Here is a 27,048-nt window from a genome sequence, read left to right as displayed (position 1 = left end):
GACTATTCACCAATACAGTGGAAGATTCAATCCGGATGAGGCAATAAAATATTCCTGTCATTTCTTAGCAGTGCATCAGCACAGAGTTAGGAAAATAACAACAAAATGTATAATTTATCATCTAGTATTTTGATGTGTGCTATTTATATTTACTTATGCATGAATAATACATCACCAGAACTCACCAACATACGGGTCTCGAGTTCAATGACTAGCGTCCCATCAGCTACAGAATACTTTGACCAGGCAACAGAGCAGAGTATTATTTACTGTGTGTATAAAAAAGGGTATATAGTTACCTTCAAGCCGCGGCTGTCCACTCTGTCTGTGCCTGGGAAAGGTGGCCTCCGTAGGAGATGGGTGGTCGTATCCAGTCGGACGTAGCCCCCAAATGATGATTCCTAATTATATAAAAGAAGTGGGGAGTCTCCATAGTGATGATATTCAGCATATAGAATTTATTATTAAAGAGGCCACGCCTATTTCATCTGCGCAGAGTGACGTGACCCAATACAGACTTCATCAATGATGCCCGTCCCTTCAGGGGAATTCAGGCTCACATATATAGTACAGAATTATACAATAGTTCATCATTGATTAATCAATGGGGCGTATTTTCAGATAACAAGGGGAATATTGATTGGCTGGGGATCACAAACAGGAAATCCAAACATGGTCAGCTGGGCTTAGGTGAAATGGCTGATCTTTTCCTGAGGATGGCAGATTGGTTCCACTAGTCTCGGATCTCCCATTCAAACCAATGGAGTTTCTTAATATGCCTTGTAAGCAAAAAGGTCATCTCTGTTCATGTGTCATGATGCTCTTTTCCAAAACCGAAGGTCCATCTGATATGTACTTATCAAAACCATAAAATGTCATTAAGTTCTGGTTATCTAAACAAGAGGGTCTTTATCTAAGTACCACGTAGGCACGTAGGCATTTATGTTCTTAGTCACAAGCTAGGGCAAAGGTTGGCAGAAACTTTCCACTGGAAGAAAGCTGATCATTATTGGAATTTAAAAGAGCCATTTACAGATATATAATTATAAGTCTGAAAGCAATACAGATATTTGATTTTTCTTCATCATGCAGTAATGTTTTTTCCTACCTACAGTGCATCCGGAAAGTATTCACAGCGCTTTACTTTTTCCACATTTTGTTATGTTACAGCCTTATTCCAAAATGGAATAGATTAATTTTTCTCCTCCAAATTCTACACACAATACCCCATAATGACAACGTGAAAAAAGTGAATTTGAGATTTTTGCAAATTTATTAAAAATAAAAAAAAAGGAAATCACATGGGTCGCTGCGCTGGCGTGGACCCCACTAGACAACCTGGGCATATTGAGTACAGGTCAGGTGTACTAACACTCCCATTTAATAAGGCTCACAGAACCCCGGGTGGAAGTCCAGCATAGGGGAGCCAGCACTTCACCTGTAGCCCCTCCCCCGGCCCAGGGCGCCATTTACTGCAGATTTCCCGCCCTGGAGCTTCTTCACACTCTCCCTCACTCCCTGACTGAGACGCTGGGCGCCATCTTATAAGCATAGCTGCGGCTGGTCTCCGGGACTTCAGGCCAAGGTCTCCCTGGTAAAGCCACCTGTATACAGCACTATGTCTTTACAAACACTTGGGTATTCTACATGTCATTATACAGACAATGTTAGTGATATATACCACCGGTCTAGGACCGCGCTGTGTTTTATTTATATATATATATATATATATATATATATATATATACACACACACATACTAGTCCAGTGCAGCTTTATTGTTGTAATATTTTCTGCATTGCCTGTGACTGTGTGTGCCTGTATCTGCTCTGAGGTTTCACTCTCAGTGTTTCCCAGATATAACTGTCACTAGATTCTGTACCCTACGAGGCTAGGTGCGTCAGGGTCCGCTAATATAGTGCCTCACAGTATTTATCCAATACCGATATTCTACTGTGTATTCAGTCACATACTAACCGATTTATTTGCAGGTATTGTACTTTGTCTGGCTTTATGGTGGTCATTCCAAGGTGATCGCAGCCAGCAACTTTTTGCTGCTGCTGCGATTAACTAGCCCACGCCTATGGGGGAGTGTATTTTAGCTTAGCAGGGCTGCGATCGCTTGTGCAGCCCTGCTAACCTAAACATTTTTCACACAAAACAAGACTAGGCCTATACATACTTACCCTGTGCGATGTATCCAGTGATAATGGGCTCGGCTTTGAGGTCACTCCTCTGCCCTCCGTTCACCTGGGCACGTCTGTGTTTTACTCACCACTCTCTGAAAATGGCTCCAAACGGTCCTGATCCGCCTTGCACCGCCGTCTTCCTGTCAATCTTTTTTGCGGTTCGTCCTGCGACTGCTTTCTTCGTTAGCTGTGACATCACCCGGCGACCCCTGTCACCGGGGCAACGTCGCACACGCTTACTGCGGCCACCGCGCATTAACATTCCGCACCCGTTCGCACCGCAGAAATAAACCGCTACGTGCGAACGGGTCAGATTGACTCCATAAGTCGCTATGTTGTTGTATTTATATACATTGTCTAACAAAATGGGCAGTAAATCAGTGGAAGCTCCTGCAACATGCAGAGCGTGCTCCAAGTATTTACCAGAGGGGGAAGTGTTATATGATGGTCATACGCCTCCCAGTCATCCCGCAGCTCCTGCATCTGCCAGGAAGCCACCCTGAGCTGTGTTTACTAACCTACTGGGTACTCTGGTGGTACATCTAGTGCCCCCTTTGGGACCACTGGTGCCATTGCCACCTCATACTGTCCCTATGGTTAATCCGCCTTGGACGGAAGATTTGTCTAACCAACTGCAGCAATTGAATCAGTCTCTGGTTAGACAGAAACCTACACCAGGTCACTCCCATGTCTCTGGGTCCTCTAAGCGGGCTGCTTCCTCCTCACAATCCACAAACCTCTCTGATATCTCATCTGATGAGGAGGGGCAGCATACGGTCCTGTCAGACACTGAATCAGGTGTTTCTGACGAGGATTCTCCATTGCAGATTGATGTCCCTGCCCTAGTGGCTGATATTATGCATATCCTACAAATCACTGAAGATGAGGATTCCACTACTGTGGCAAAGAAAACTGATAAGTTTAATCAACAGAAGGTGGTTAAGACTATATTGCACCATTCTGATTATCTTGTGGACATCAGACGGGAACCCTGGACTAGTCCAGGGAAGAAATTTCCCCTGCCTCAGTGGGCTCTGGCTCGCTATCCTCTCCCTGCAGAGTTATGTAACAAATGGGAGACTCCACCGCCGGTGGATTCTCATGTCACTCGCCTCGTGGTGTCACCCACTCTGCCTGTCACCACTGTTACCTCACTGAAGGAACCAACAGATAAGCATGTGGAGGGATGCCTGAAGTCTATTTACTCCCTTACTGGAGCCATTCATAGACCCACTATAGCAGCCACCAGGGCTGCAAAAAGTACTGAGGCATGGATTCAGGTATTAGAGGAAGAGCTGCCCGAGGATATATCTGATGGTGTCAGACAATACCTGTCTCACATTACCACCGCTGCCTATTACATTCAGGAGGCGTCCTCTAAAGGCGGGTTTTTGGCAGCCAAGGCGTCGACCAAGAAAACCTTGGAGGTACTCCCTTTTTACTGGGGACATTTTGTTTAGGGAAGACCTGTCTGAATTGGCAGCCGCTAAGACGGCATTTCTCCCCACTACTAATCCTTCTGCACAGAAGGTAAAAGGTACCACTTTTCGTTCTTTTCGACCTCAAGGGAAAGCGAAAGGTTAGGCATACCGAGATAATCTCGTGCTCCCAAAACCACAAAGCCCAAGGGAAAACAATCCTGGGCATCCCGTCAGCCTGCTTCTAAACAAGATAAGCTTGCTGCATGACGGACTCCAGGGTGGGAGGCTGACTTCTATAGTTCGCCCATGTCTGGTAAAAGACTACTTCAGACACATGGGTACTGGAAGTTGTCTCTCACGGGTACACTGCTTCAAGAGACGTCCCGCTTGCCAGTTCTGCACTACGGCCCTCCTTTCGGATCCGTTAAAGGTGCAAGCTCTACAAACTGTGGTGAGTTCCCTCCTGAATACAGGAGTGGTTGTGCCAGTACCTCAGTCCCAGAGAGGCAGAGGCTATTACTCGACCCGGTTTTTGGTCCCGAAACCCAATAGATCCTTCCTGCCTATACCAAATTTTTGAGTTTGTGAGAGTGCCTAAGTTTCGTATGGAAACACTGCATTCCATTGTACTGGCTATGGAACCCGGAGACTATATGGTATCCCTGGATATACAGGGTGCATATCTGCATATAACTATTGCCATGCCGCATCAGCAGTTCCTGTGGTTTGCTATTGGCATCCTTTACTACCAATTCCAGGCTCTGCCATTTGGACTGGCTAAGGCTCCTCGGATATTCACCAAGGTCATAGCTGCGATGACATCCCACCTCTGTCACCAGAAAGTCAGAATCCTGCTGTATTTGGACGACCTGCTGATTCTGGCGAACTCCCATATGAAGTCCTCCTCAGTCATCTGCAACTGATGGTAACCTTCCTGCAAGCCCTCGGGTGGCTTATCAATTGGAAGAAGTCCTCGCTGGTCCCAGCTCAGAGCATGGTACACCTGGGTGCACTCCTGGACACACACAGTCAGAGACTGTTTCTATCTCCGGAAAAAGCCCTGAAGCTTCAGGATAGGATATGATGCTTCCTTTGTCGCCCCAGAGTGTTGATACACTCGGCAATGCAAGTACGACATGGTGGAATACGCTCAATTTCATTCCTGCTCACTACAGAGGTTATTCCTTTCCAAGTGGGACAGACTGTCTCATCGGATCAGATCTCACATGATTTCTTTGACTCCGGAGGTTCGTCTGTCGCTGACCTGGTGGCTCCAGGATCAGCATTTGAGCATGGGCTGTCCTTTCTGGATTCCCGACTGGGTCCTGCTGACAACAGACGCCAGTCTGAGGGGATGGGAAGTCGTGTTGGAGCAGCACTCTTTTCAGGGTCGTTGGACCAAGGAGGTCCTTCCAATAAACATTCTAGAGCTGAGGGCATAGTGCATTGAACAATCTGTCACCCTGCCTCTAGTACTGAACAGGCCTGTTGAAGTATGATCTGACAACGCCACCATGGTGGCATACATAAACCATCAAGGCGGCACTCGAAGGCCATGGCATTGATGAAAGTGTCAAAAATCCTTTGTTGGATGGAACGCCATCTGCCAGCCATATCGGCATTGTTCATTCCGGGCATCCTGAACTGGGAAGCGGACTTCCTCAGTCACCAGGACATGCACGCCGGAGAGTGCAGTCTTCATCCAGAAGCCTTTCAATTCCTAGTGGACAGGTGGGACCTACCGGACGTAGACCTTATGGCGTTTCAACACAATCACAAGGTTCGGCTAAAGGAGCAGGGATCCTCAAGCAGCATTCGTGGGCGCACTGGCGGTTCCATGGAACTTTCGGCTGCCCTATGTGTTCTCTCCATTGTCAGTCCTGCCCATGGTACTACGGAAGTTCAAGCAAGAAGGAGGAATACTACTTCTAGTCGCTCCAGTGTGGCCCAGATGGCAATGGTTCCCAGACCTGCAGGATCTATAGACAGAGCATCCCCTTCTACTTCCTCAATGCCCAGGCCTCCTCGTACAGGGCCCTTGTCTTTACCCAGACCTGGCCAGACTAGCTTTGACGGCGTGGCTATTAAAGCTTCACTCCAGAGGGCCAAAGGATTCTCCGAGGCAGTTAGCCAAACTATGTTTAAAGCCTGCAAACCGGCATCTGCTCTGTTTTATTATAGGGTCTGGAATTCTTATATCACCTGGTGTGCTGATAAGAATAATGATGCATACAGATTCAGAACTTCCAGAAATCTGACTTTTATGCAATGAGGCCTGGAAATAGGCCTTCGTCGGGCCTCCCTCAAGGTTCATATATCTGCCTTGTCGGAATGGTTTCAGAGGAAAATTGCGTCTATATCTGACATTCATACATTCACTCAGGGTGTACTGCGGATTCAGCCTCCCTATGTCCCTCCTGTGGCTCCTTGTGATCTAGCTGTTGTACTAAATGCCCTGCAAGAGTCTCCATTCAAACCTCTTGAATCAGTGGACCTTAAATGGCTCACGGCCAAGGTCCTGTTCTTGCTGGCTATTGCCTATGCAAGACGGGTGTCGGACTTAGGCGCTTTGTCCTGTCATCCGCCCTTTCTGAAATTTCACAGTGGCTGGGCAGTTCTAAGAATTTGCCCAGGATATTTGTCTAAGGTGGTGTCATCTTTTCACCTTAATAAAGATATTGTGGATCCGCCCTTTATCTCTTCAGATTTGTCCTCCAAAGAGAGGTGTTTGGATGTGGTAAGGGATTTCCATATATATACGGTATATGGAGAGGACTGCCTCTGTCAGGAGGTCAGATGCCCTTTTTTGTCCTGCTTATATATACACAGGACAAATATGTATAATAAAACTAAAGACAGACACTGGGAGTCTTGTTGAGGGAGACTATTTAATAGGAGATCATCTTAATAATTATTTTTGCTCAGTATTTACTACTGAAAGAGAGGGGAAGGGGCCACAGTTAAGTTACAAAGATATTCAGGAAAATGAAACAAGTACATTTACAGAGGAGAAGGTCCTAACAGAACTCTCAAAGCTGAAAGTGGACAAATCTATGCTGGTAGCACCATTGACAGAATTATTCAACCAGTCATTAGCTACAGGAGTAATTCCAGAGGACTGGAAAAGAGCAAACGTCCCACTGCACAAAAGTGGAAGCTAGGAAGAGGCAAACAACTACAGACCAGTGAGTCTTACATCAGTAGTAGGGAAATTGATGGAAACACTCTTAAAAGAAATAGTTGTAGATTATCTCAAATCTGGCAATTTACAGGATCCCAAACAGCATGGATTCACTGGGGGTGAGATCACGTCAAACAAATCTTATTGACTTTTTTTAATGTGTGACTAAAGTGATGGATATAGGTGGAGCCATGGATATAGCTTATCTAGACTTTAGTAAGGCTTTTGACACTGTTACACATCGCAGACTGCTAAATAAACTTGAAAGTTTGGGATTGGATATTAGGATTATTGAATGGATAAGATCTTGATTGAAGGATAGAAAATAGAAAGTTGTGGTAAATGGAGTGCATTCACAGGAGGGAAATGTTACCAGTGGAGTACCCCAGGGATCTTTACTTGGACCAGTGCTTTTTAATATCTTTATTGGTGACATTGCAAATGGCATTAAAGGGAAAGTATGCCTTTTTACAGATGACACAAAGGTATGCAACAGGGTAGACACACCAGGTGGGGTAAAACAAATGACTGTGGATGTAGGTAGACTAGAGGAATGGTCAAGAGTGTGGCAATTACAGTTTAATGCCAAAAAATGCAAAATCATACACTTGGGTCTCAAAAATCCAAAGGCTAAATATAATTATTAATGGCACTATACTGGAAACTACTGAGGAGGAAAGGGATCTAGGAGTCACTATTTCAGATGACTTAGAGGCAGGTAAGCAATGTAACAAGGCAATGAGGAAGGCTAGTCAGATGCTTGGCTGCATTGGGAGAGGAATCAGCAGCAGAAAGAAAGAAGTAATAATGCCACTGTATAGGTCATTGGTACGGCCTCAACTAGAATACGGTTTTCAATTCTGGATGCCATATCTTCAAAAGGATATTAATACATTAGAAACGGTACAAAGAAGGGCAACTAAAATGGTGCATGGCCTACATCACAAAACATACCCAGAAAGACTAAGAAATCTCAATATGTATAGTTTGGAGCAGAGAAGGGAAAGGGGGGACATGATAGAAACTTTCAAACATATCAAGGGTTTTAACAAAGTCCAGGAGAGAAACATTCTCTAAATGAAGAGAAGCAATAGGACACGAGGACATGCACTGAGACTGGAGGGGGGGAGGTTCAGGGGAATTTTGCGGAAAAATTACTTTACAGAAAGGGTAGTGGACAAGTGGAATAGCCTCCCATCAGAGGTGGTAGAGGCTAAGACAGTAGAGCAATTTAAACATGCATGGGATAGACATAAGGATATCCTTACAAAGAAATAAGGATCAAATAAGGTTAGAGATAAAAATAATGTAAAAAAAAAGAAGGGGCAGACTAGATGGACCAAGTGGTTCTTACCTGCTGACAAATTCTATGTTTTTATATATATATACATACATACATACATACAACACATTCTTTTATGTTTCATTGCTAGTGTGACTGCTGACTTTAAACTCTGTTTCGGTTAGCCGTTTCTCTCTGTTATTCAAATCCTCAATGCTGGTGCAAAGCGGGGTAGTATCTGATTGTATTTAACTTTAAAGTATTAAATTGAGAATGGTTACATTCATGCATAGACTTACACTGTTTATTGTGGTATTAATTGTTGCTATGTCCAAGAAAGACAAAAGTGACGAGGCACCTACATTCACATCATGTCCTGCAAAGCTGGGTTACCCGCCCAGGATCTGGTACAAGATGACTTGTGTGCAAAGTGCTATAATTTCCATAAAAACCATATGAATAAACCAGCTCCAAGTCAGGTACCTGGTCAGTCACAGGAACCTCCTTGGCCAGCATTTGCACAGACGTCTAAATTAGTAGACTGTATTGTGCCTGCTATGGTATCAGGTATGGGGTTCCCACTTAACCCTTACATGCAACATCCCCCCTAGGTCTTACCATATCCAGGGTTAGATTTAGCTCTGTCCTCGGGAGTTTTTCAGCAGAAACCCAAGGCCCAAGGATTATAAGTCAGATAGACATGGAGATACACTGTCGACACACTTTTCAGTTTCAGAGGATACTTCAGGTGATGAGCCTGAATCCTCCCATTCTGAATCTGCATCTAGAAAGGAGGAGCACTCTTCTTCGGTGGTTATACCTAAATTTAATGTGGCGGTAAAGTAAATTCTGTTAATTGAGGAGGCAGCAGAGCCTGTGTTAAAATCTATGGCTCCTGTGTTTAAATGTCCAAAAACAGTAAAAGCATAATTTCTCTGACTTCCTAGTGGATGCTGGGTACTCTGTAAGGACCATGGGGTATAGACAGGCTCCGCAGGATGCTGGGCACTCTTAAAAGAAAGATTAGGTACTATATTTAGCGTGCACTGGCTCCTCCCTCTATGCCCCTCCTCCAGACCTCAGTTAGTATCTGTACCCGGCCAGAGCTGGATGCACACTAGGGGCTCTCCTGAGCTTCTAGAAAAAGAAAGTATTTGTTAGGTTTTTTATTTTCAGTGAGATCTGCTGTCAACAGACTCACTGCTCCGTGGGACTGAGGGGAGAGAAGCGAACCTACCTGCGTGCAGCTAGCTTGGGCTTCTTAGGCTACTGGACACCATTAGCTCCAGAGGGATCGAACACAGGCCCAGCCTTGGTCGTCCGGTCCCGGAACCGCGCCGCCGTCCCCCTTGCAGAGCCAGAAGACGGAAGACACAGCAGAAAACCGGCGGCTGAAGACTTCGGTCTTCAATAAGATAGCGCACAGCACTGCAGCTGTGCGCCATTGCTCCCAAGCACACCACATGCTCCGGGCGCTGGGGGGGGCGCCCTGGGCTGCAATATGTATATACCTTTTTTGGGCAAAATGCACATAATACAGTGTGTGTGGGGTGTGTCGGTACGGCTGTGTCGACATGTTTGATGAGGAGGTTTATGTGGAGGCGGAGCAGGTGCCGATAAATGTGATGTCACCCCCTGCGGGGCCGACACCAGAGTGGACGGATATGTGGAAGGTTTTAACTGACAGTGTCAACTCCTTACATAAAAGGTTCGATGACATAACAGCTGTGGGACAGCCGGCTTCTCAGCCCGTGCCTGCCCAGGCGTCTCAAAGGCCATCAGGGGCTCAAAAACGCCCGCTACCTCAGATGGCAGACACAGATGTCGACACGGAGTCTGACTCCAGTGTCGACGAGGACGAGACTAATGTACATTCCACAAGGGCCATCCGTTGCATGATTACGGCAATGAAAAATGTGTTGCACATTTCTGACATTAACCAAGGTACCACTAAAAAGGGTATTATGTTTGGGGAGAAAAAGCAACCAGTGGTTTTTCCCCCTTCAGATGAGTTAAATGAAGTGTGTGAAGAAGCGTGGGCTTTCCCAGATAAGAAACTGGTGATTTCAAAAAAATTACTGATGACGTACCCTTTCCCGCCAGAGGACAGGTTACGTTGGGAGACATCCCCTTGGGTGGATAAGGCGCTCACATGCTTGTCAAAAAAGGTGGCACTGCCGTCTCAGGATACGGCCGCCTTAAAGGAGCCTGCTGATAGAAAGCAGTAGGCTATCCTGACGTCTGTATATACACACTCAGGTACTATACTGAGACCTGCAATTGCTTCAGCATGGATGTGTAGTGCTGCAGCAGCTTGGTCCGATACCCTGTCAGGTAATATTGTTACCCTAGACATGGATACTATTTTGCTGACCATAGAGCATATTAAAGACGTAGTCTTATATATGAGGGATGCACAGAGGGATATCTGCCGGCTGGCATCTAGAATTAATGCAATGTCCATTTCTGCCAGAAGAGTATTATGGACTTGGCAGTGGACAGGTGATGCTGATTCTAAAAGGCACATGGAGGTTTTGCCTTATAAGGGTAAGGAATTGTTTGGGGATGGTCTCTCGGACCTAGTATCCACAGCGACAGCTGGGAAGTCGTCATTTTTACCTCAGGTTTCCTCACAGCCTAAGAAAGCACCGTATTATCAGGTACAGTCCTTTCAGCCACAAAAAGGCAAGCGGGTCAGAGGCGCTTCCTTTCTGCCCAGAGGCAGGGGAAGAGGGAAAAAGCTGCACCAGACAGCCAGTTCCCAGAAACAAAAATCCTCCCCCGCGTCCTTTAAGTCCACCGCATGATGCTGGGGCTCCACAGGCGGAGCCAGGTGTGGTGGGGGCGCATCTCCGGAACTTCAGCGACCAGTAGGTTCGCTCACGGGTGGATCCCTGGGTTCTGCAAGTGGCATCTCAGGGATACAAGCTGAAGTTCGAGGCCACTCCCCCTCGCCGTTACCTCAAATCTGCCTTGCCGGCTGCTCCCAAAGAAAGGGAGGTAGTACTGGACGCTATTCACAAGCTGTACCTCCAGCAGGTGATAATCAAGGTACCCCCCCTTCAACAGGGGTGGGGTTGCTAGTCCACAATGTTTGTGGTACCGAAACCAGACGGTTCGGTGAGACCCATCCTAAATTTAAAATCCTTGAACACTTATATAAGGAAGTTCAAGATGGAATCGCTCAGGGCGGTTATTGCAAGCCTTGAAGAGGGGGATTTTATGGTGTCATTGGACATCAAGGATGCATACCTGCATGTCCCCATTTACCCACCCCACCTGGAGTACCTCAGGTTTGTGGTACAGGACTGTCATTACCAATTCCAGACGTTGCCGTTTGGTCTGTCCACAGCACTGAGGGTATTTACCAAGGTAATGGCCGAAATGATGATACTCCTTCGAAAGAAGGGAGTTATAATTATCCCGTACTTGGACGATCTCCTGATAAAGGCGAGGTCCAAGGAGCAGTTGCTAGTCAGCGTAGCACTATCTCAGGAAGTGCTGCATCAGCACGGCTGGATTCTGAATATCCCGAAGTCGCAGCTGATTCCTGCGACGCGTCAGCTATTCCTGGGTATGGTTCTGGACACAGAACAAAAAGTTCAGACGTTTGTTAAGGGAGTGCTGCATATTCAGCCTCCTTTTGTGCCCCCAGTGGCACCTTGGGATCTCAACGTGGTGTTGGATTTCCTAAAATCACATTGGTTTGAGCCACTTAAGACCGTGGAGCTAAATTATCTCAAGTGGAAGATGGTCATGCTATTGGCCTTGGCTTCGGCCAGGCGGGTGTCAGAATTAGCGGCTTTGTCGTGTAAAAGCCCATATCTGATTTTCCATATGGACAGGGCGGAACTGAGGACTCGTCCCCAGTTTCTCCCTAAGGTGGTATCAGCGTTTCATTTGAACCAACCTATTGTGGTGCCTGCGGCTACTCTGGACTTGGAGGATTCCAAGTTACTGGACGTAGTCCGGGCCCTGAAAATCTATGTTTCCAGGACCGCTAGAGTCAGAAAGACTGACTCGCTATTTATCCTGCATGCACCCAACAAGCTGGATGCTCCTGCTTCGAAGCAGACAATTGCTCGCTGGATCTGTAGCACGATTCAACTTGCACATTCCACGGCTGGACTGCCGCATCCTAAATCTGTAAAAGCCCATTCCACAAGGAAGGTGGGCTCTTCTTGGGCGGCTGCCCGATGGGTCTCGGCTTTACAACTTTGCCGAGCTGCTACTTGGTCGGGTTCAAACACTTTTGCAAAATTCTACAAGTTTGATACCCTGGCTGAGGAGGTCCTTGAGTTTGCTCGTTCAGTGCTGCAGAGTCATCCGCACTCTCCCGCCCGTTTGGGAGCTTTGGTATAATCCCCATGGTCCTTACGGAGTACCCAGCATCCACTAGGACGTCAGAGAAAATAAGAATTTTCTCACCGGTAATTCTATTTCTCGTAGTCCGTAGTGGATGCTGGGAGCCCGTCCCACGTGCGGACTCTCTGCAATACATGTATATAGTTATTGCTTAACTAAAGGGTTATTGTTTTGAGCCATCTCTTAATGAGGCTCATTTGTTATTAATACTGTTAACTGGGTATAGTTATCACAAGTTGTACGGTGTGATTGGTGTGGCTGGTATGAGTCTTACCCTGGATTCCAAATCCTTTCCTAGTAATGTCAGCTCTTCTGGGCACAGTTTCCCTAACTGAGGTCTGGAGGAGGGGCATAGAGGGAGGAGCCAGTGCACGCCAGATATAGTACCTAATCTTTCTTAGAGTGCCCAGTCTCCTGCGGAGCCCGTCTATACCCCATGGTCCTTACGGAGTACCCAGCATCCACTACGGACTATGAGAAATAGAATTACCGGTGAGTAAATTCTTATTTTCCTAACTCAGATCAGCTGGAAGAAATTATGCAAGAGGCATGGGTTACACCCGGTAAGAAGTTTAAGATTACCAAAGAATGGGGTTCTTTTTATCCTTTTCCTACTGTAGACTGGTTAAAAAGGGAGGTTCCTTCCAAGGTAGATGCACGCGTAGTGCGACTTATGCATAAATCTACATTACCCCTGCCTTCAACATCATTAAATGATGTGACTGACGGAAAGATTGATGGTTTTCTTAAGACTGTGGTTTCCTTAGCAGGGTCAGTGACTAGCCCAGTTATGGCTACAGCCTGGGTGGCTAAAGCAGTGTCAGGCTGGGGAGATGCGTTGGAAGATCTTTCATCAGCTACAAGAGAACATTTACCCCATATTGCATGTATAAAGCAGGCAGCTGCTTTTATTGAAGAAGGTGCCCTAGATATTGGTACAGTAGCTTCTCAGGCTGTGCCTTCTTGGTAGCAGCTCCCAGAGCTATCTGGCTACGTGCATGGAAGGCTGATTCAGAATCCAAGAAGGTCCTGGAATCTTTGCCTTTTGTTGGAGAGATTCTATTTGGCACAGAATTAAATATTATTCTTGTGTCTGAGACAGACTCCAAAAAGGTGAAGTTTCCTTCTTCATGTAAGCCAAATTTCTGGCTTTCGGGCTCATAGTAAAGCAAAAGGAAAGGTTTACAGCAAGCAGCCTCAATCAGATAAAACTGGTAAGATTAAGACCAAGCAGCCTTAGTCAACCAAACGCGCTGCTTCTAAACAAAAAAGCAAGCCATTGGCCTTATGGCGTGGACCTCCACCTGGGGAAACCCAGGGTGGGAGGCTGAATTATTTTTGCACAGGTATGGCAGCAGTCCACCACAGATATCTGGGTGCAAGGAGCAGTGTCTCACTGTTACGCTTTTTCCTTCAGTAAAAACCTCCATCAAAGATTCTTTTGTACCAGCCCATCTCCGGTGGAATCGAAAGCCAGGGCTTTAGAGGACGCAGTTCGGAATTTGCTGCAGTCAGGAGTAATAGTGCCGGTTTCCTACAGCACAGAGAGGACGAGGTTTCTATTCCAACCTGTTTTTGGTTCAGAAACCGAATTAATCTTACCGACTCATTTCCAATCTTAAGACTCTGAACAAATATATCTGGGTGCCCCGATTCTGTATAGACACCTTGCGGTCCATTCTAGCTTTTGAGCCAGGGAATTTTATTGTGTCCCTGGATATTCAGGATGCTTATGTCCATGTACCGATAGCTTCTCATCAGTGTTATCTCAGGTTTTCTATCCTCCAACAGTATTTCCAGTTCCAGGCTCTACCTTCTTGACTGGCTACAGCTCCAAGGGTATTTACCAAGATCATGGTGGGGTAGCTCATCTCCGTCGTCAGAGAGTAAGGATTTTCCCATATCTAGACGACTTGCTTATCCTGGCTCAGTCCCAGGAAACTTTGCAGTGCTATCTCCAAGTGACAATAGCCCATCTACAGGATCATGACTGGCTCATAAATTGGGCAAAGTCCTCGTTAGTTCCATCACAACGAATGACCCATCTAGGGGCTGTATTGGATACCAGTCTTCAGAGAATCTTTCTACCTTTTGAGCAAAATAAACACATTACAGACGAGGGTTCAGGAATTGCTACACAATCGGAGAGTATCCATCCAGGCTGTAATGTGAGTTCTGGGATCAATGGTCTTATCATTTGACATGGTAGAATATGCTCAATTCCTTTCAAGACCCCTTCAACATCTGTTTCTCTCCATATGGAATAGACCGCAGCAGACGATAAAACCCCAGACAATTTATTCTTCCTGAGGAAGTGCATCGGTCATTAGCCTAGTCGCTACAGACACGTCCCATCTGGATAAAGGGTGACCCTTTTGGATCTCAGATTGGGAGGTGCTGACAACACACACAAGTCTTCAGGGCTGGGGAGCCGTGACAGAACAGTACTGGTTCCTGGGACGCTGGACCAAGGAAGAAAGTCATCTGCCAATCAATGTCCTGGAGCTTCGGGCCATATACATGGCACTCACCCAAGCAAAAGAAATACTTCAAGGCAAACCGATTCAGATTCGCTCGGACAATGCCACAGCAGTAGCGTACTTCAATCACCATGGAGGTACTGAAAGTTGAATGGCAATGGAAGAGGTAAGCCACATGATAAAGTGGGCGGAACTTCATCATCCAGCCTTGTCAGCATTTTTCATACCAGGAGTCCTAAAGTGGGAAGTGGACTTTCTCAGCAGGCGCGGTATTCTTGTAAACTAATGGGCCTTACATCCATGAGTCTTTCAGATCCTGGTCAACAAGTGGGGACTGCCGGAAGTGTATTTTCTGTGGTGCGCTGCCATAAGTTTAGATCATAGGTCTTTTAGAGTTTCTAGAATTCTAGGTTTTCTTCAAGCAGGAATGGACAAGGGTCTCCGTATAGCTTCCTTGAAGGTACAAGTGTCAGCATTATCTGTATGGTTTCAAAAGAAAATTTCTAACCTAGAGGATGTTCACACTTTTTTCCAGGTATTGCTTCACATTCAACCTCCTTTTGTTCCCCCTACAGCTCCCTGGGATCTAGAATGAGTTCTCAGGGCACTTCAAGTTGCTACTTTTGAACCACTGATTCGAGTGGATCTCAGATGGTTGACAGCTTAAGTTCTTTTCTCTTACGTCCTAGTGGATGCTGGGGTCCATTTTAGTACCATGGGGTATAGACGGGTCCACTTTGAGTCATGGGCACTTTAAAAGTTTGATAGTGTGGTCTGGCTCCTCCCTCTGTGCCCCTCCTACCATACCCAGTTTAGAAAAGGGGCCCGGAGGAGCCGGTCACAGCTAGGAGAGCTCTTAGGAGTTTTTATAGTTTTTATTGTTTTCTGAGTTGTTAGGTCACAGTCAGGCTCCTGGCAACAGCCTCCCTGCTTCGTTGGACTTAAGGGGGGGGGAGTAGGAACCAACTGTAGAAGTTAATGGTTCTCTGTCTCCTCTGACAGGGCACTGAGCTCCTCAGGGTGATGATCGCAAGCCCCTGAGGCGACCGCTCATTCCCGCAGCACGGCCGCCACCCCTTAACAGCCAGAAGAAAGAAGAGGTGGTGAGTATGATGCCGGCGACCCGGTTAGAGGGAAGCCAGCGGGTATGGCGGCACAATTGTGGGAGCGCAGATCTCGCAGGTTACGCTCTGGCTGGCTCAACACACTGTGTTGGTGCGTGAGGGGCGTCTTGGGCCGGCGCTTGTACCCTAACACTGGTCACGCCAGCCTGGGTATCAGTTCATCAGTGCATTCGCCTTCTGGTGAAGATGGTAGCGGCTTACGAGGCTCTACAGTATGGAACATTCCACGGACAGTCTTTCTAACTGGATCTCCTGGACACATGCACCAGCGGATACTCCTGTCGCCGAAAGCCAGGATTTCGCTCCCATGGTGGCAGCAAGCTTCTCACTTTCTCGAGAGCCGCTGGTTCGGAATTCAGAATTGGATCCTTCTAACCACGGATGCAAGTCTCAGATGTTGGGGAGCAGTCACCCAAGGGGAAAACTTTCAAGGAAAGTGGTCAAGTCTAGAATCCATCCTTCCGATAAACATTCTGGAACTGAGGGCCGTATACAACGGTCTTCTACAAGCGTCACATCTTCTGCAAGATCGGGCCATTCAGGTTCAGTTGGACAATGTAACGGCATTATCCTACATAAACCGTCAAGGCGGAACGAAGAGCAGAGCGGCGATGTCAAAGGTGACACATCGTCTGCAAGATCGGCCCATTCAGGTTTAGTTAGACAATGCAACAGCAGTGTCCTACATAAACCGTCCAGGTGGAACGAAGAGCAGAGCGGCAATGTCAGAGGTGACAAGAATCCTCCTCTGGGCAGAAAAACACGTGCTGGCGCTGTCAGCCATCTTCATTCTGGGAGTGAACAACTGGGAAGTGGACTTTCTCAGCAGACACAATCTCCATCCAGGAAAATGGAGCCTCCACCCGGAGGTGTTCACAAAGGTAACAAGTCGGTGGGGAGTTCCTCAGATAGACGTGAAGGCCTCCCGCCTCAACAAAAAGCTTCGGAGGTACTGTTCCAGGTCGAGAGACCCACAAGCAGTGGGGGTAGACGCTTTGGTAACTCCGTGGGTGTTCCAGTCAGTGTATGTGTTCCCTCCACTTCCACTTATTCCAAAAGTTCTCAAACTAATAAAGAGAACAAGAGTTTAGGCAAGCCTCATTGCTCCGAACTGGCCAAGACAGGCTTGGTACGCGGATCTCCTGGAATTACTGCTGGAGGATCCGAGGCCTCATCCTCTTTGCGAGAGGACCTTCTCCTATAGGGGCCATTCGCCTATCAAAACTTACCACGGCTATGTTTGACGGCTTGGAGGTTGAACGCTGGATTTTAGCTCGGAAGGGTAATCCGAAGAAGGTCATCCTTACCCTAATCCAGGCTAGGAAGGGCGTAATGTCTAAACATTACCACGGATTTGGAAGAAGTATGTGTCTTGGTGTGAATCCAAGAAGCTTCCTACAGTGGAGTTTCAGCTGGACGGTTTCACCTCTTTCTGCAAGCGGATGGGGATGTGGGCCTACGCTTGGGCTCCATTAATGTCCAGATTTCGGCCTTATCCATTTTCTTCCAGAAACAATTGGCTGCTCTCCCTGAGGTTCAGACTTTGTTGAAAGGGGTTCTGCACATCCAGCCACCCTTTGTGCCTCCTACGGCACCTTGGTATCTTAATGTGGTGCTGCAGTTCCTACAGTCGGATTGGTTTTAGCCTTTGCAGAAGGTGGAAGTCAAGTTTATTACTTGGAAGGTGGTCACACTGTTGGCTCTAGCATCTGCTAGACATGTGTCGGAATTGGGAACTTTGTCCTGCAAGAGCCCCTACTTGATTTTTCATGAAGCTAGAGCTGAGCTCAGAACACATCAGCAGTTTCTTCCTAAGGTTGTGTCAATGTTTCATATCAACCAACCTATTGTGCCAGTGGCTACTGACTCCTCAATTTCCTCCAAGTCCTTGGATGTTGTGAGGGCTTTGAAGATTTATGTGAAGAGAACTTCTCGTCACAGGAAATCGGACTTTCTCTTTGTCCTTTATGATCCCAACAAGGTTGGGTGTCATGCTTCTAAGCAGACGATTTCTCGCTGGATCAGGTTCACTATCCAGCATGCTAATTCTACGGCAGGATTGCCATGTCCAAAATCTGTTAAGGCACACTACTCGTAAAGGTGGATTCCTCCTGGGCGGCTGCCCGGGGTGTCTCGGCTTACAGCTTTGCCGAGCAGCTATTTGGTCAGGGTTAAACACGTTTGCTAAGTTCTACAAGTTCGATACTTTGGCCTTTGAGGACCTGATGTTTGGTCAATCTGTTCTGCAGGAGTTTCAGCACTTTCCCTCCCATACTTGGAGCTTTGGTACATCCCCTTGGTACTAAAATGGACGCCAGCATACTCTAGGATGTAAGAGAAAATAGGATTTTAATTACCTACCGGTAAATTCTTTTCTCGTAGTCCATAGAGGATGCTGGGCGACCGCCCAGTGCTTCGAAAACGCACAGCAGCGATCAGATCTGAATTGGGCCCAATGTGTCTGGCCACTTTACTCGTAAGGTAGGACCTTCTTGGACAGCCTACTATGTCGCCTCAGCTGATCAAATTTGTAAGGCAGCCACGTGGTCATCCATTAACACATTCATTAGACATTATGCCTTTGACACATTTGCCTCTCAGGATGCTGTATTTGGGTGAAGAATTCTCCTTTGCAATCAGGAGCATCTCCACCACTAGTAGCTACTTTGGGATGTCCCAAGGTAGATCCTGTAGATCACTGTGGACCCAGATAGAGAAAGCAGAGGTTATGGTAGATTTACCTAGATCAGTGTTCTTTCTAGCACCCTGCACCTTTAATAACTTGTGCAGTTGCTCTTTCCTGCCTTTGGTGTCACTCTCTGCTCTGGCGCTTCTCAGAACACTCTGCTCTGTATCTCAGCACTAAAATGCAGAGCAGAGTGTTCTTAGAAGCACCAGAGCAGAGAGCGACACTCCAGGCAGGAAAGAGGAACTGCACGTGTTTTGAAAGGTGCAGGGTGCTAGAATGGAACACTACGTAGATAACCCTCTTTCTCTGAAGTCCACAGTGTTCACAGGGATCCCACCCTGAGGCACCTGATTTGAGAATCTGTACACTTACTAACCCTTTCCTGTCCTTTGGTATAGAAGTGTGTGTATGTTCTTCTCACTAATAGGTCTCCCTCTTGAACTGCTCCTGCCTTGAGCTTTGAAACAAACTGAATTGCCTGAGCCAGGAGGCGGGAATATAGGGGGCTGGCCCATAGCATCCTGGGAGTCTGAAAAGCTTAGCTGTTTGGTGCCCGTTCCGCTGTCGCTACTATATATCCCAAGGTAGATCCCGTGGACTTCAGAGAAAGAGGGTTATCTAGGTAAGTCTACCACAACCTCTGCTTTTGTTATTTATGGGCTGTTTTGTGAGGATTTCTATTATTTTAATATTTTTTAATATAAGCTTGTGTTTTATATATGAGATGAGACCGGCGCCTATGTAGCTGCAGATTTCTGCTCTTTGTGTATACACTGTGGTAGTAGGTAGCGTCTCCTTATATTCACATTGACTAACATAACACTAAGAGACAGTCACGATAATCTGTGAGGATGTTCTTTTTCTATAGTGTGTATCATTGGGTGTGTCAGGTGCCTATAAGGTGTCAGGATGTCACTGTCTATCTCTCCATGCAGGAGGGGGCGTATATAGAGGAACACAGGGGTCTGTGCAAGGACGTGATGATGGAGAATCACCGGCCCCTCACATCACTGGGTAAGAGGAGACTGTCATGTATTGTACAGGGGAGAGCAGGTATGGGGGCCCTTTATATACACACATCATCTGATAATCACAAATATACAATGTACTCAGTCACTGTGTGTCTCCTACAGATGGACCCAGTAACAGAGCTACCCCAGAGAGAAGTCCCCATCCTCTGTTTTTCCAGGATTTTACAGAGGAGAATCACAGGATCCCACAGGAGGATCAGGTAGGTGGGATGTAAGGTCTCACCAATATACCAAAGTGACTATCTGTGACCGGACACCTGCGACAGTTCCGCCATCACAGAATGGGGTCCAGGTCACAAAGGATCTGGCCAATTAGGGGATTCCCGCTTACCGTCAGTAACCGCCTGTTACTGACTCCACCCACTGCGCAATGGGCGGGTACTATGCTGCCACCACCAAACTCCATCCTGTGGCGTCTGGAACCATAGTTCTGCTGTGTATGCGTCGACACGCTGTCTTACCACACCTGTGTGGCGTTGACTGATCCCCACTAATCGCTTGCCCAAGCACGGAATGGTAGCTGGCATAAGGCGGAGCTTGGAGACGCTGGGTGTACCCAAAACAGCCGAATAACGGGGCTATGTTTGACATAACCCTGCAGGTCAGAAGATGAAGCGGTCGTCTTGAGGCAAAATATGTTTATTCGCTCAAATAGTTCTAAAAAGAACTCTTCCCTAATTCTAGGGGCAGCGGCAATACAGCAGATGTTCACAGCAGACAGAAGATGGTGTATATCCCGCTGAGGATCGCAGGAACCTTTTTATACCGTAAAACCACTCTGAATCTCATGGGGTAGTCCCACCCTGAGTCTTTTCCATCCAATCACGATATCTTACAAAATATAAATAAATAAATTCAATTTTAAAAGGAAATAAATGCATAAAGCAATTTCCTCCTTCCTGTCACATAAAGTTTGATATCATTTAAACAGCTTCCTTTACCACCTGGTAATTTACAAGTCTCCTTTGATCACATAGATTCTATAGTTTATACAGTAGTGTTTGTATTTGTAACAAATGGTACAGGAAAACAACTTTATATAAAGTATAGAAATTGTTTCCTCCTGCCATTTACGTATCTGGAGTGAATATTCAGTAAATCATTGAAAACAAACTGATTTCCCCATTAGCATAGACACACCAAAAGAACACCTAGGGGTCATTTCACCGGAAGTGTTGTAACCAAAGCATTGGTCATTTCACTCTTACACCTTCTCACAGGAACTGCAGAACCCAAGCACATTACCTGCGGTGCCCTGACCAACACATCAAAAGATCTGATCACACTAGGAGGTTACTGAGCATATGACTTCCTATGTGAGAGTGTGCTAGGACTTATCCTATAGTTACTAAGAGCATCTTGGATACAAATACATTATAAAACGTGCAGTGTATAACTCTCCAACTGCGCACAGCGCAGTGATATAACATAGACACATTTTTATACATTCTGCTCCCGGCGCCGTTAGTACATGTGAATGGGGCGCCTAGCGCCCATTGTCTCTGTAAAATGGCGCCGGACACTGAGGAATAACCCCTTAAGTGCCGCTGACACCATTGTCCCTGTGGCTGACGGGATCTCCGGCCACACTATCCCTATATGATCTGTAGAGAAGCTGTGTGTCTTATACAGTGATATTCTATTGTTCAGTCTTAATGTAATCAGACATTACTAAAGTGTTATTTTGTTGTTATTCAGGATGAGCACCTTTCTGATACTAAGGCCGAAGATACAGAGGGAGAAGAAGAGACATATGTGACTGATATGAAGGTAGAAGATACAGATGGAGAAGAAGAGACGTATGTGACTGATATGAAGGGAGAAGAAGAGACGTATGTGACTGATATGAAGGCCGAAGATATAGAGGGAGAAGAAGAGACGTATGTGACTGATATGAAGGCAGAAGATATAGAGGGAGAAGAAGAGACGTATGTGACTGATATGAAGGCAGAAGATATAGAGGGAGAAGAGACGTATGTGATTGATATGAAGGCAGAGGAAATAGAGGGAGAAGAAGAGACGTATGTGACTGATATAAAGGCAGAAGATATAGAGGGAGAAGAAGAGACGTATGTGAGGAGTGATCAGAAGTGTAAGGAAGAGGAAATGCCTACAGATATCAGCACAGGTAATAATCCTTATTACAGAAAAGAGTCACATATTCTCCTTGCTGCATCACTACAGATGTCTCTTCCCCTACACCCTCCTCTGTCAGTACAGACTAATGAGGGTAATGTATCTGCTCAATGTGGGAGTCGGGTAACATCAGCCCCTATTATACTGCTCTCTCCCTCACATCATGTCATTGTCTTACCTGCCCAGAGATCTGGCCAGTCTCCTCCCCACACTCTCTGGTGTATTTCATACATCAGGAGCCATCATCCCCTATTGTTCTCCTGTTCTCCACCTCACATCATGTCACTGTGTGTTACCAGGCCAGAAAGCTGACCAGTCTCCTCCCCACACTCTCTGGTGTGTCTCATACAACTGTAATTAGGTCGTCACTATAATGATTGACTTATTGGCTTAATTTACTAGCATAAGTCTGGTGGGACTATTCTACCTGGGGATGACCAGAGGACCGTATAGAGGCTGCCGTTGCAACATACATATCCACCTGGAGCACTTTGTGTAGTGTGGAAGCAGATGTTGGTAGTTCAGCCCACAAGTGTTCTTTATGTATGTGTGGGGGCAGTCTGGATAGATATTGTGTTTAGCAATGTCACTAGCTGAAGAGGCTTCTTGTTCTGTAATGCTGGCCTGTGTACGTTACATAGCAAAGTCTGTATTATGTGGGGGAGAGATAATCATTGGTGATGTGCTATCTGCATATCCCTGTGGCTGGGGCTATGACATCTGTGATTGTGGGAGCAGAAGACAATATTTTATCTGTTCTCCGAGAGTCTTACTTGATGTTAGTACATTTATAATTGTAATAATGTGGTCATAGGTTATAAGTTGAAATTTAACAACTAAACATTATTCATAATAGTAACACGGTGGTGTAGTGGTGAGCAGTGTTGTCTCGCAGCATTAGTGATGAGTTGAGTTCCCAACCGAGGTTCTATCTGTGTGGAGTTTGTGTGTGTTTCCTACACCTCTGCAAAAATCATACTGGTAGTTTAATTGGCTTCTGACATATGTGAACCCTAGTGTGTCATGTGGAATATAGATTGTTAGCTCCACCGGGCAAGAAATAATGTGATTTTCTAGTTAATCTCTGTAGAGCGGAGTAATATGTGTGCACTGTATATAGAACTGTGCATTATAATAGTTATATTATTTCCAGCAGATGGAGGCACAAGCAGGAAATCCTTGGAGGGAGATCTCATCTTGTCTGCAGATAGTAAAATAGAAGATAACACCACACAGGATTCTCCAGGAGACATCCCCATTTCTCTAACTATACATCCAGTACCTGATACTTCATCTGATCCCTCTAATCGCGATGACTGTTCATCTAATACCTCAGATTTTGTTACACATCGTGCAGCTCATACATGTGATAAAAGATTTCCATGCTCTGAGTGTGGGAAAAGTTTTGCACGCAAATCACAACTTGTTGTACATCAGAGAAGTCATACAGGTGAGAGACCATTTCCATGTTCTGAGTGTGGGAAATGTTTTATAGTCAAATCACATCTTGTTGCACATCAGAGAAGGCACACAGGTGAGAAACCATTTCCATGCTCTGAGAGTGGGAAAAGTTTTGCAAGCAAATCACAGTTTGTTAGACATCGGAGAAGTCACACAGGTGAGAAACCATTTCCATGCTCTGAGTGTGGGAAATGTTTCCTGTGTAAATCAGGACTTGTTAGACATCAGAGAAGTCACACAGGTGAGAATACATTTCCATGCTCTGAGTGTGGGAAATGTTTCCTGTGTAAATCAGGACTTGTTAGACATCAGAGAAGTCACACAGGTGAGAAACCATTTCCATGCTCTGAGTGTGGGAAAAGTTTTGCAAGCAAATCACAGTTTGTTAGACATCAGAGAAGTCACACAGGTGAGAAACCATTTCCATGCTCTGAGTGTGGGAAAAGTTTTGCACTCAAGTTAAATCTTGTTAGACATCAAAGAAGTCACACAGGTGAGAATACATTTCCATGCTCTGAGTGTGGGAAATGTTTTCTGTGTAAAACAGAATTTGTTATACATCAAAGAAGTCACACAGGTGAGAAACCATTTCCATGCTCTGAGTGTGAGAAAAGTTTTGCAGTCAAATCACAGCTTGTTAGACATCAGAGAAGTCACACAGGTGAGAAACCATTTCCATGCTCTGAGTGTGGGAAAAGTTTTGCACTTAAGTTAAATCTTGTTAGACATCAAAGAAGTCACACAGGTGAGAAACCATTTCCATGCTCTGAGTGTGGGAAAAGTTTTGCAGTCAAATCACAGCTTGTTATACATCAAAGAAGTCACACCGGTGAGAAACCATTTCCATGCTCTGAGTGTGGGAAAAGTTTTGCAGGCAAATCGTATCTAGTTAAACATCAGAAATTACATATGAGTAAAGCATTACTATGATCTGATACACAACGGGGTTGTAGCAACACTTTATTGCATTGGACAGGTCCGGACTGCCCATCTATCACCTCTGGCATATTCCAGAAGTGCCAATGGACTGTCTGTTTCATCCAGTTCCACAGAGAGATGGGAAGGCCATGTGCAGCACATCCTCTGGCTCTCTGGTTTAGCCGCCCCTACTTCCCAAAGTGTCTACCTGACACACACACCCCATAAATAATTACATACAGTGTGCATTAGGGAACACATATTGTTTTTTCTTACACAGAATTTCCCCTCCCTTTTAGCACCTGAGTGACATCACAATCTGCTTGAGGAGCTAGCCATTATGTGCATTGTATTTAGAGAGGCATGGGTGGGTCAGCATTAGGATGGATTGCTTACTCCAGAGTGCCATTGGAGAAGTTAGGGGTGTCTCCAGGTAAACTGGCTCTCAGATGCTGTAGGAGCCATTATCATGTGGCCTTACACTGGGCATTCAGACCCAGACATATATGTAATTATTTATGGGGTGGGTGTGGGGTGCGGTGGCCCCTATGTCGGTATGGCTGGGCGGCTTCAGTTTTGCACACCCTAACACTTTATTAACACTTATGATTTTCCCTATCACTTTGTATATATTTTTGTATTATTTTAATCACACTTCACATACATAGCACTTAGGTGCTTCTTATTAACCCTTATTAACTTTCACCTGTGTACTGACCTGGGTTAGCTGACCTGTGCCGACATGATGGGGTCCTGCATCCCGGACCCATACCTAGTATTAGGGACCTCCAGTGACGGAGAAGCCTTGCCGATCGGCCTTGGGGCTTAACCCTATAGCTGCAGATATACACAACTAAGATCTCCATTATATCTGATTATTATGTAGTATTATATTTCACTCAGTGTGCATTAGGGAACACACATTGTTTTTTCTTAGACATCAGAGAAGTCACGCAGGTGAGTACATTTCCATGCTCTGTGAGTGTGGGAAATGTTTTCTGTGTAAATCAGAACTTGTTAGACATCAGAGAAGTCACACAGGTGAGAAACCATTTCCATGCTCTCAGTGTGGGAAAAGTTTTCCATTCAAATCACGTCTTGTTACACATCAGAGAAGTCACACAGGTGAGAAACCATTTCCATGCTCTGAGTGTGGGAACAGTTTTACACGCAAATCACATCTTGCTAGACATCAGAGAAGTCACACAGGTGCGAATACATTTCCATGCTCTGAGTGTGGGAAATGTTTTCTGTGTGAATCAGAACTTGTTATACATCAAAGAAGTCACACCGGTGAGAAACCATTTCCATGCTCTGAGTGTGGGAAAAGTTTTGCAGGCAAATCATATCTAGTTAAACATCAGAAATCACAGGAGTAAAGCATTACTATGATCTGATACACAACAGGATTGTAGCAACACTTTATTGCGTTGGACAGGGCTGTACTGCCCATCTATCACCTCTGGCATATTCCAGAAGTGCCAGTGGATTGGTGGTTTCATCCAGTTCCACAGAGAGATGGGAAGGCCGTGTGCAGCGCAGCCTCTAGCTTTCTGGTTTAGCTGCCCCTACTTTCCAAAGTGTCTGTCTCCATGGAAATGGGGGCGTGCAGTAAGTCCACGCCCCCCTTACAGCACGTCCTCGTGTGTCATGTCCTTGCGTCCCCCCCCATGATGTGTGCTTGCAAGTTTACAAATGCCCAATCCAAATAGCCCCAGTTTGTCCCTGCCAGTAGATATCGGCACCACTCTCCACATCAATACCAGACCATCGTGTTATATAAGCGTCTATGGGCCTAATTCATGGTCGATTGCAAAACGAAAATCTTCTGCTAATGGGAAAATCCATGTGCACTGCAGGTGGGGCAGATGTAACATGTGCAGAGAGAGTTAGATTTGAGTGAGGTGTGTTCAAACGGAAATTTAAATTGCAGTGTAAAAATAAAGCAGCCAGTATTTACCCTGCACAGAAACAATATAACCCACCCTAATCTAACTCTATCTGCACATTTCTCATACATCCCAGGGGATGCTGGGATCACATCAAGAACCATGGGGTATAGACGGGGTCCGAGGAGACATGGGCACTTTAAGACTTTCAAAGGGTGTGAACTGGCTCCTCCCTCTATTCCCCTCCTCCAGACTCCAGTTTAGAATCTGTGCCCAGGCAGACTGGATGCACTCTGAGGACCTCTATTGAGTTTCTCTGAAAAGACTTTGTTAGGTTTTATATTTTCAGGGAGAACTACTGGCAACAGTCTCCCTGCTTTGTGGGACTTAGGGGATAGAAGTCAGACCTACTACTGTGAGTTTAATGGCTCTGCTTCTTTGGCTACAGGACACCATTAGCTCCTGAGGTACCAGAAGACAGGTGAGTAGAAGAAAAGAAGACTTCAGTGACGGCTTTGAGGTACCGCTCAGCGATCGGCTCCCACACACAGCGGCACTACAGGGCGCGGGGGGGCACCCTGGCAGCATATTTAACCTCTAGAACTAACTGGCAAGAGTGAACATAGTGCCAAGGCACTGTCCGGACCCCCGCCAGTATAAAAATGTATTTAAAAAGAGCGGGTCTGAAGCGCGCCATTACGGGGCCGGAGCTTAGCCCTCACAGCACACAGCCTGGCGCCATTTTCTCTACACGTGGCTGCAGAGACGCTAGTCCTTCCATACACTGCTGCATGAGTATCAGGGTGAAAAACGGTGGGGGACACAATTATTTTGGTGCATTATAAGTACATTATAAAAGCGCTGCAGGTCTGGGGCATTTTC

General features: G+C 46.0%; 2 protein-coding genes across 2 annotated transcripts in view; both read left to right on the top strand.

Annotated features, from left to right (window-relative positions):
- The window catches only part of LOC135057127 (uncharacterized), a 166,580-nt gene extending 142,274 nt beyond the window's left edge, over window positions 1-24,306 (top strand). Inside the window, exons 9-12 of the mRNA XM_063963023.1 lie at window positions 19,667-19,745; window positions 19,865-19,962; window positions 21,461-21,890; window positions 23,052-24,306. Coding sequence (XP_063819093.1) covers window positions 19,667-19,745; window positions 19,865-19,962; window positions 21,461-21,890; window positions 23,052-24,289 — 1,845 coding nt within the window. The 3' untranslated portion in view covers window positions 24,290-24,306. The remainder of the gene's footprint in view (window positions 1-19,666; window positions 19,746-19,864; window positions 19,963-21,460; window positions 21,891-23,051) is intronic.
- Window positions 24,307-25,240: 934 nt separating this feature from the next.
- LOC135054653 (oocyte zinc finger protein XlCOF22-like) lies at window positions 25,241-26,350 on the top strand. Its single transcript, XM_063957892.1, has one exon. The coding sequence runs from the start codon at window positions 25,249-25,251 to the stop codon at window positions 25,654-25,656; it is 408 nt and encodes a 135-aa protein (XP_063813962.1). The 5' UTR covers window positions 25,241-25,248; the 3' UTR covers window positions 25,657-26,350.
- Window positions 26,351-27,048: the final 698 nt, after the last annotated feature.

Source organism: Pseudophryne corroboree, chromosome 3, assembly GCF_028390025.1.
Source record: "Pseudophryne corroboree isolate aPseCor3 chromosome 3, aPseCor3.hap2, whole genome shotgun sequence".
In the NCBI taxonomy this organism is placed as follows: Eukaryota; Metazoa; Chordata; class Amphibia; order Anura; family Myobatrachidae; genus Pseudophryne; species Pseudophryne corroboree.
Note: the sequence above shows the minus strand (reverse complement) of the source record. Positions and strands in the feature narration are given on the sequence as shown.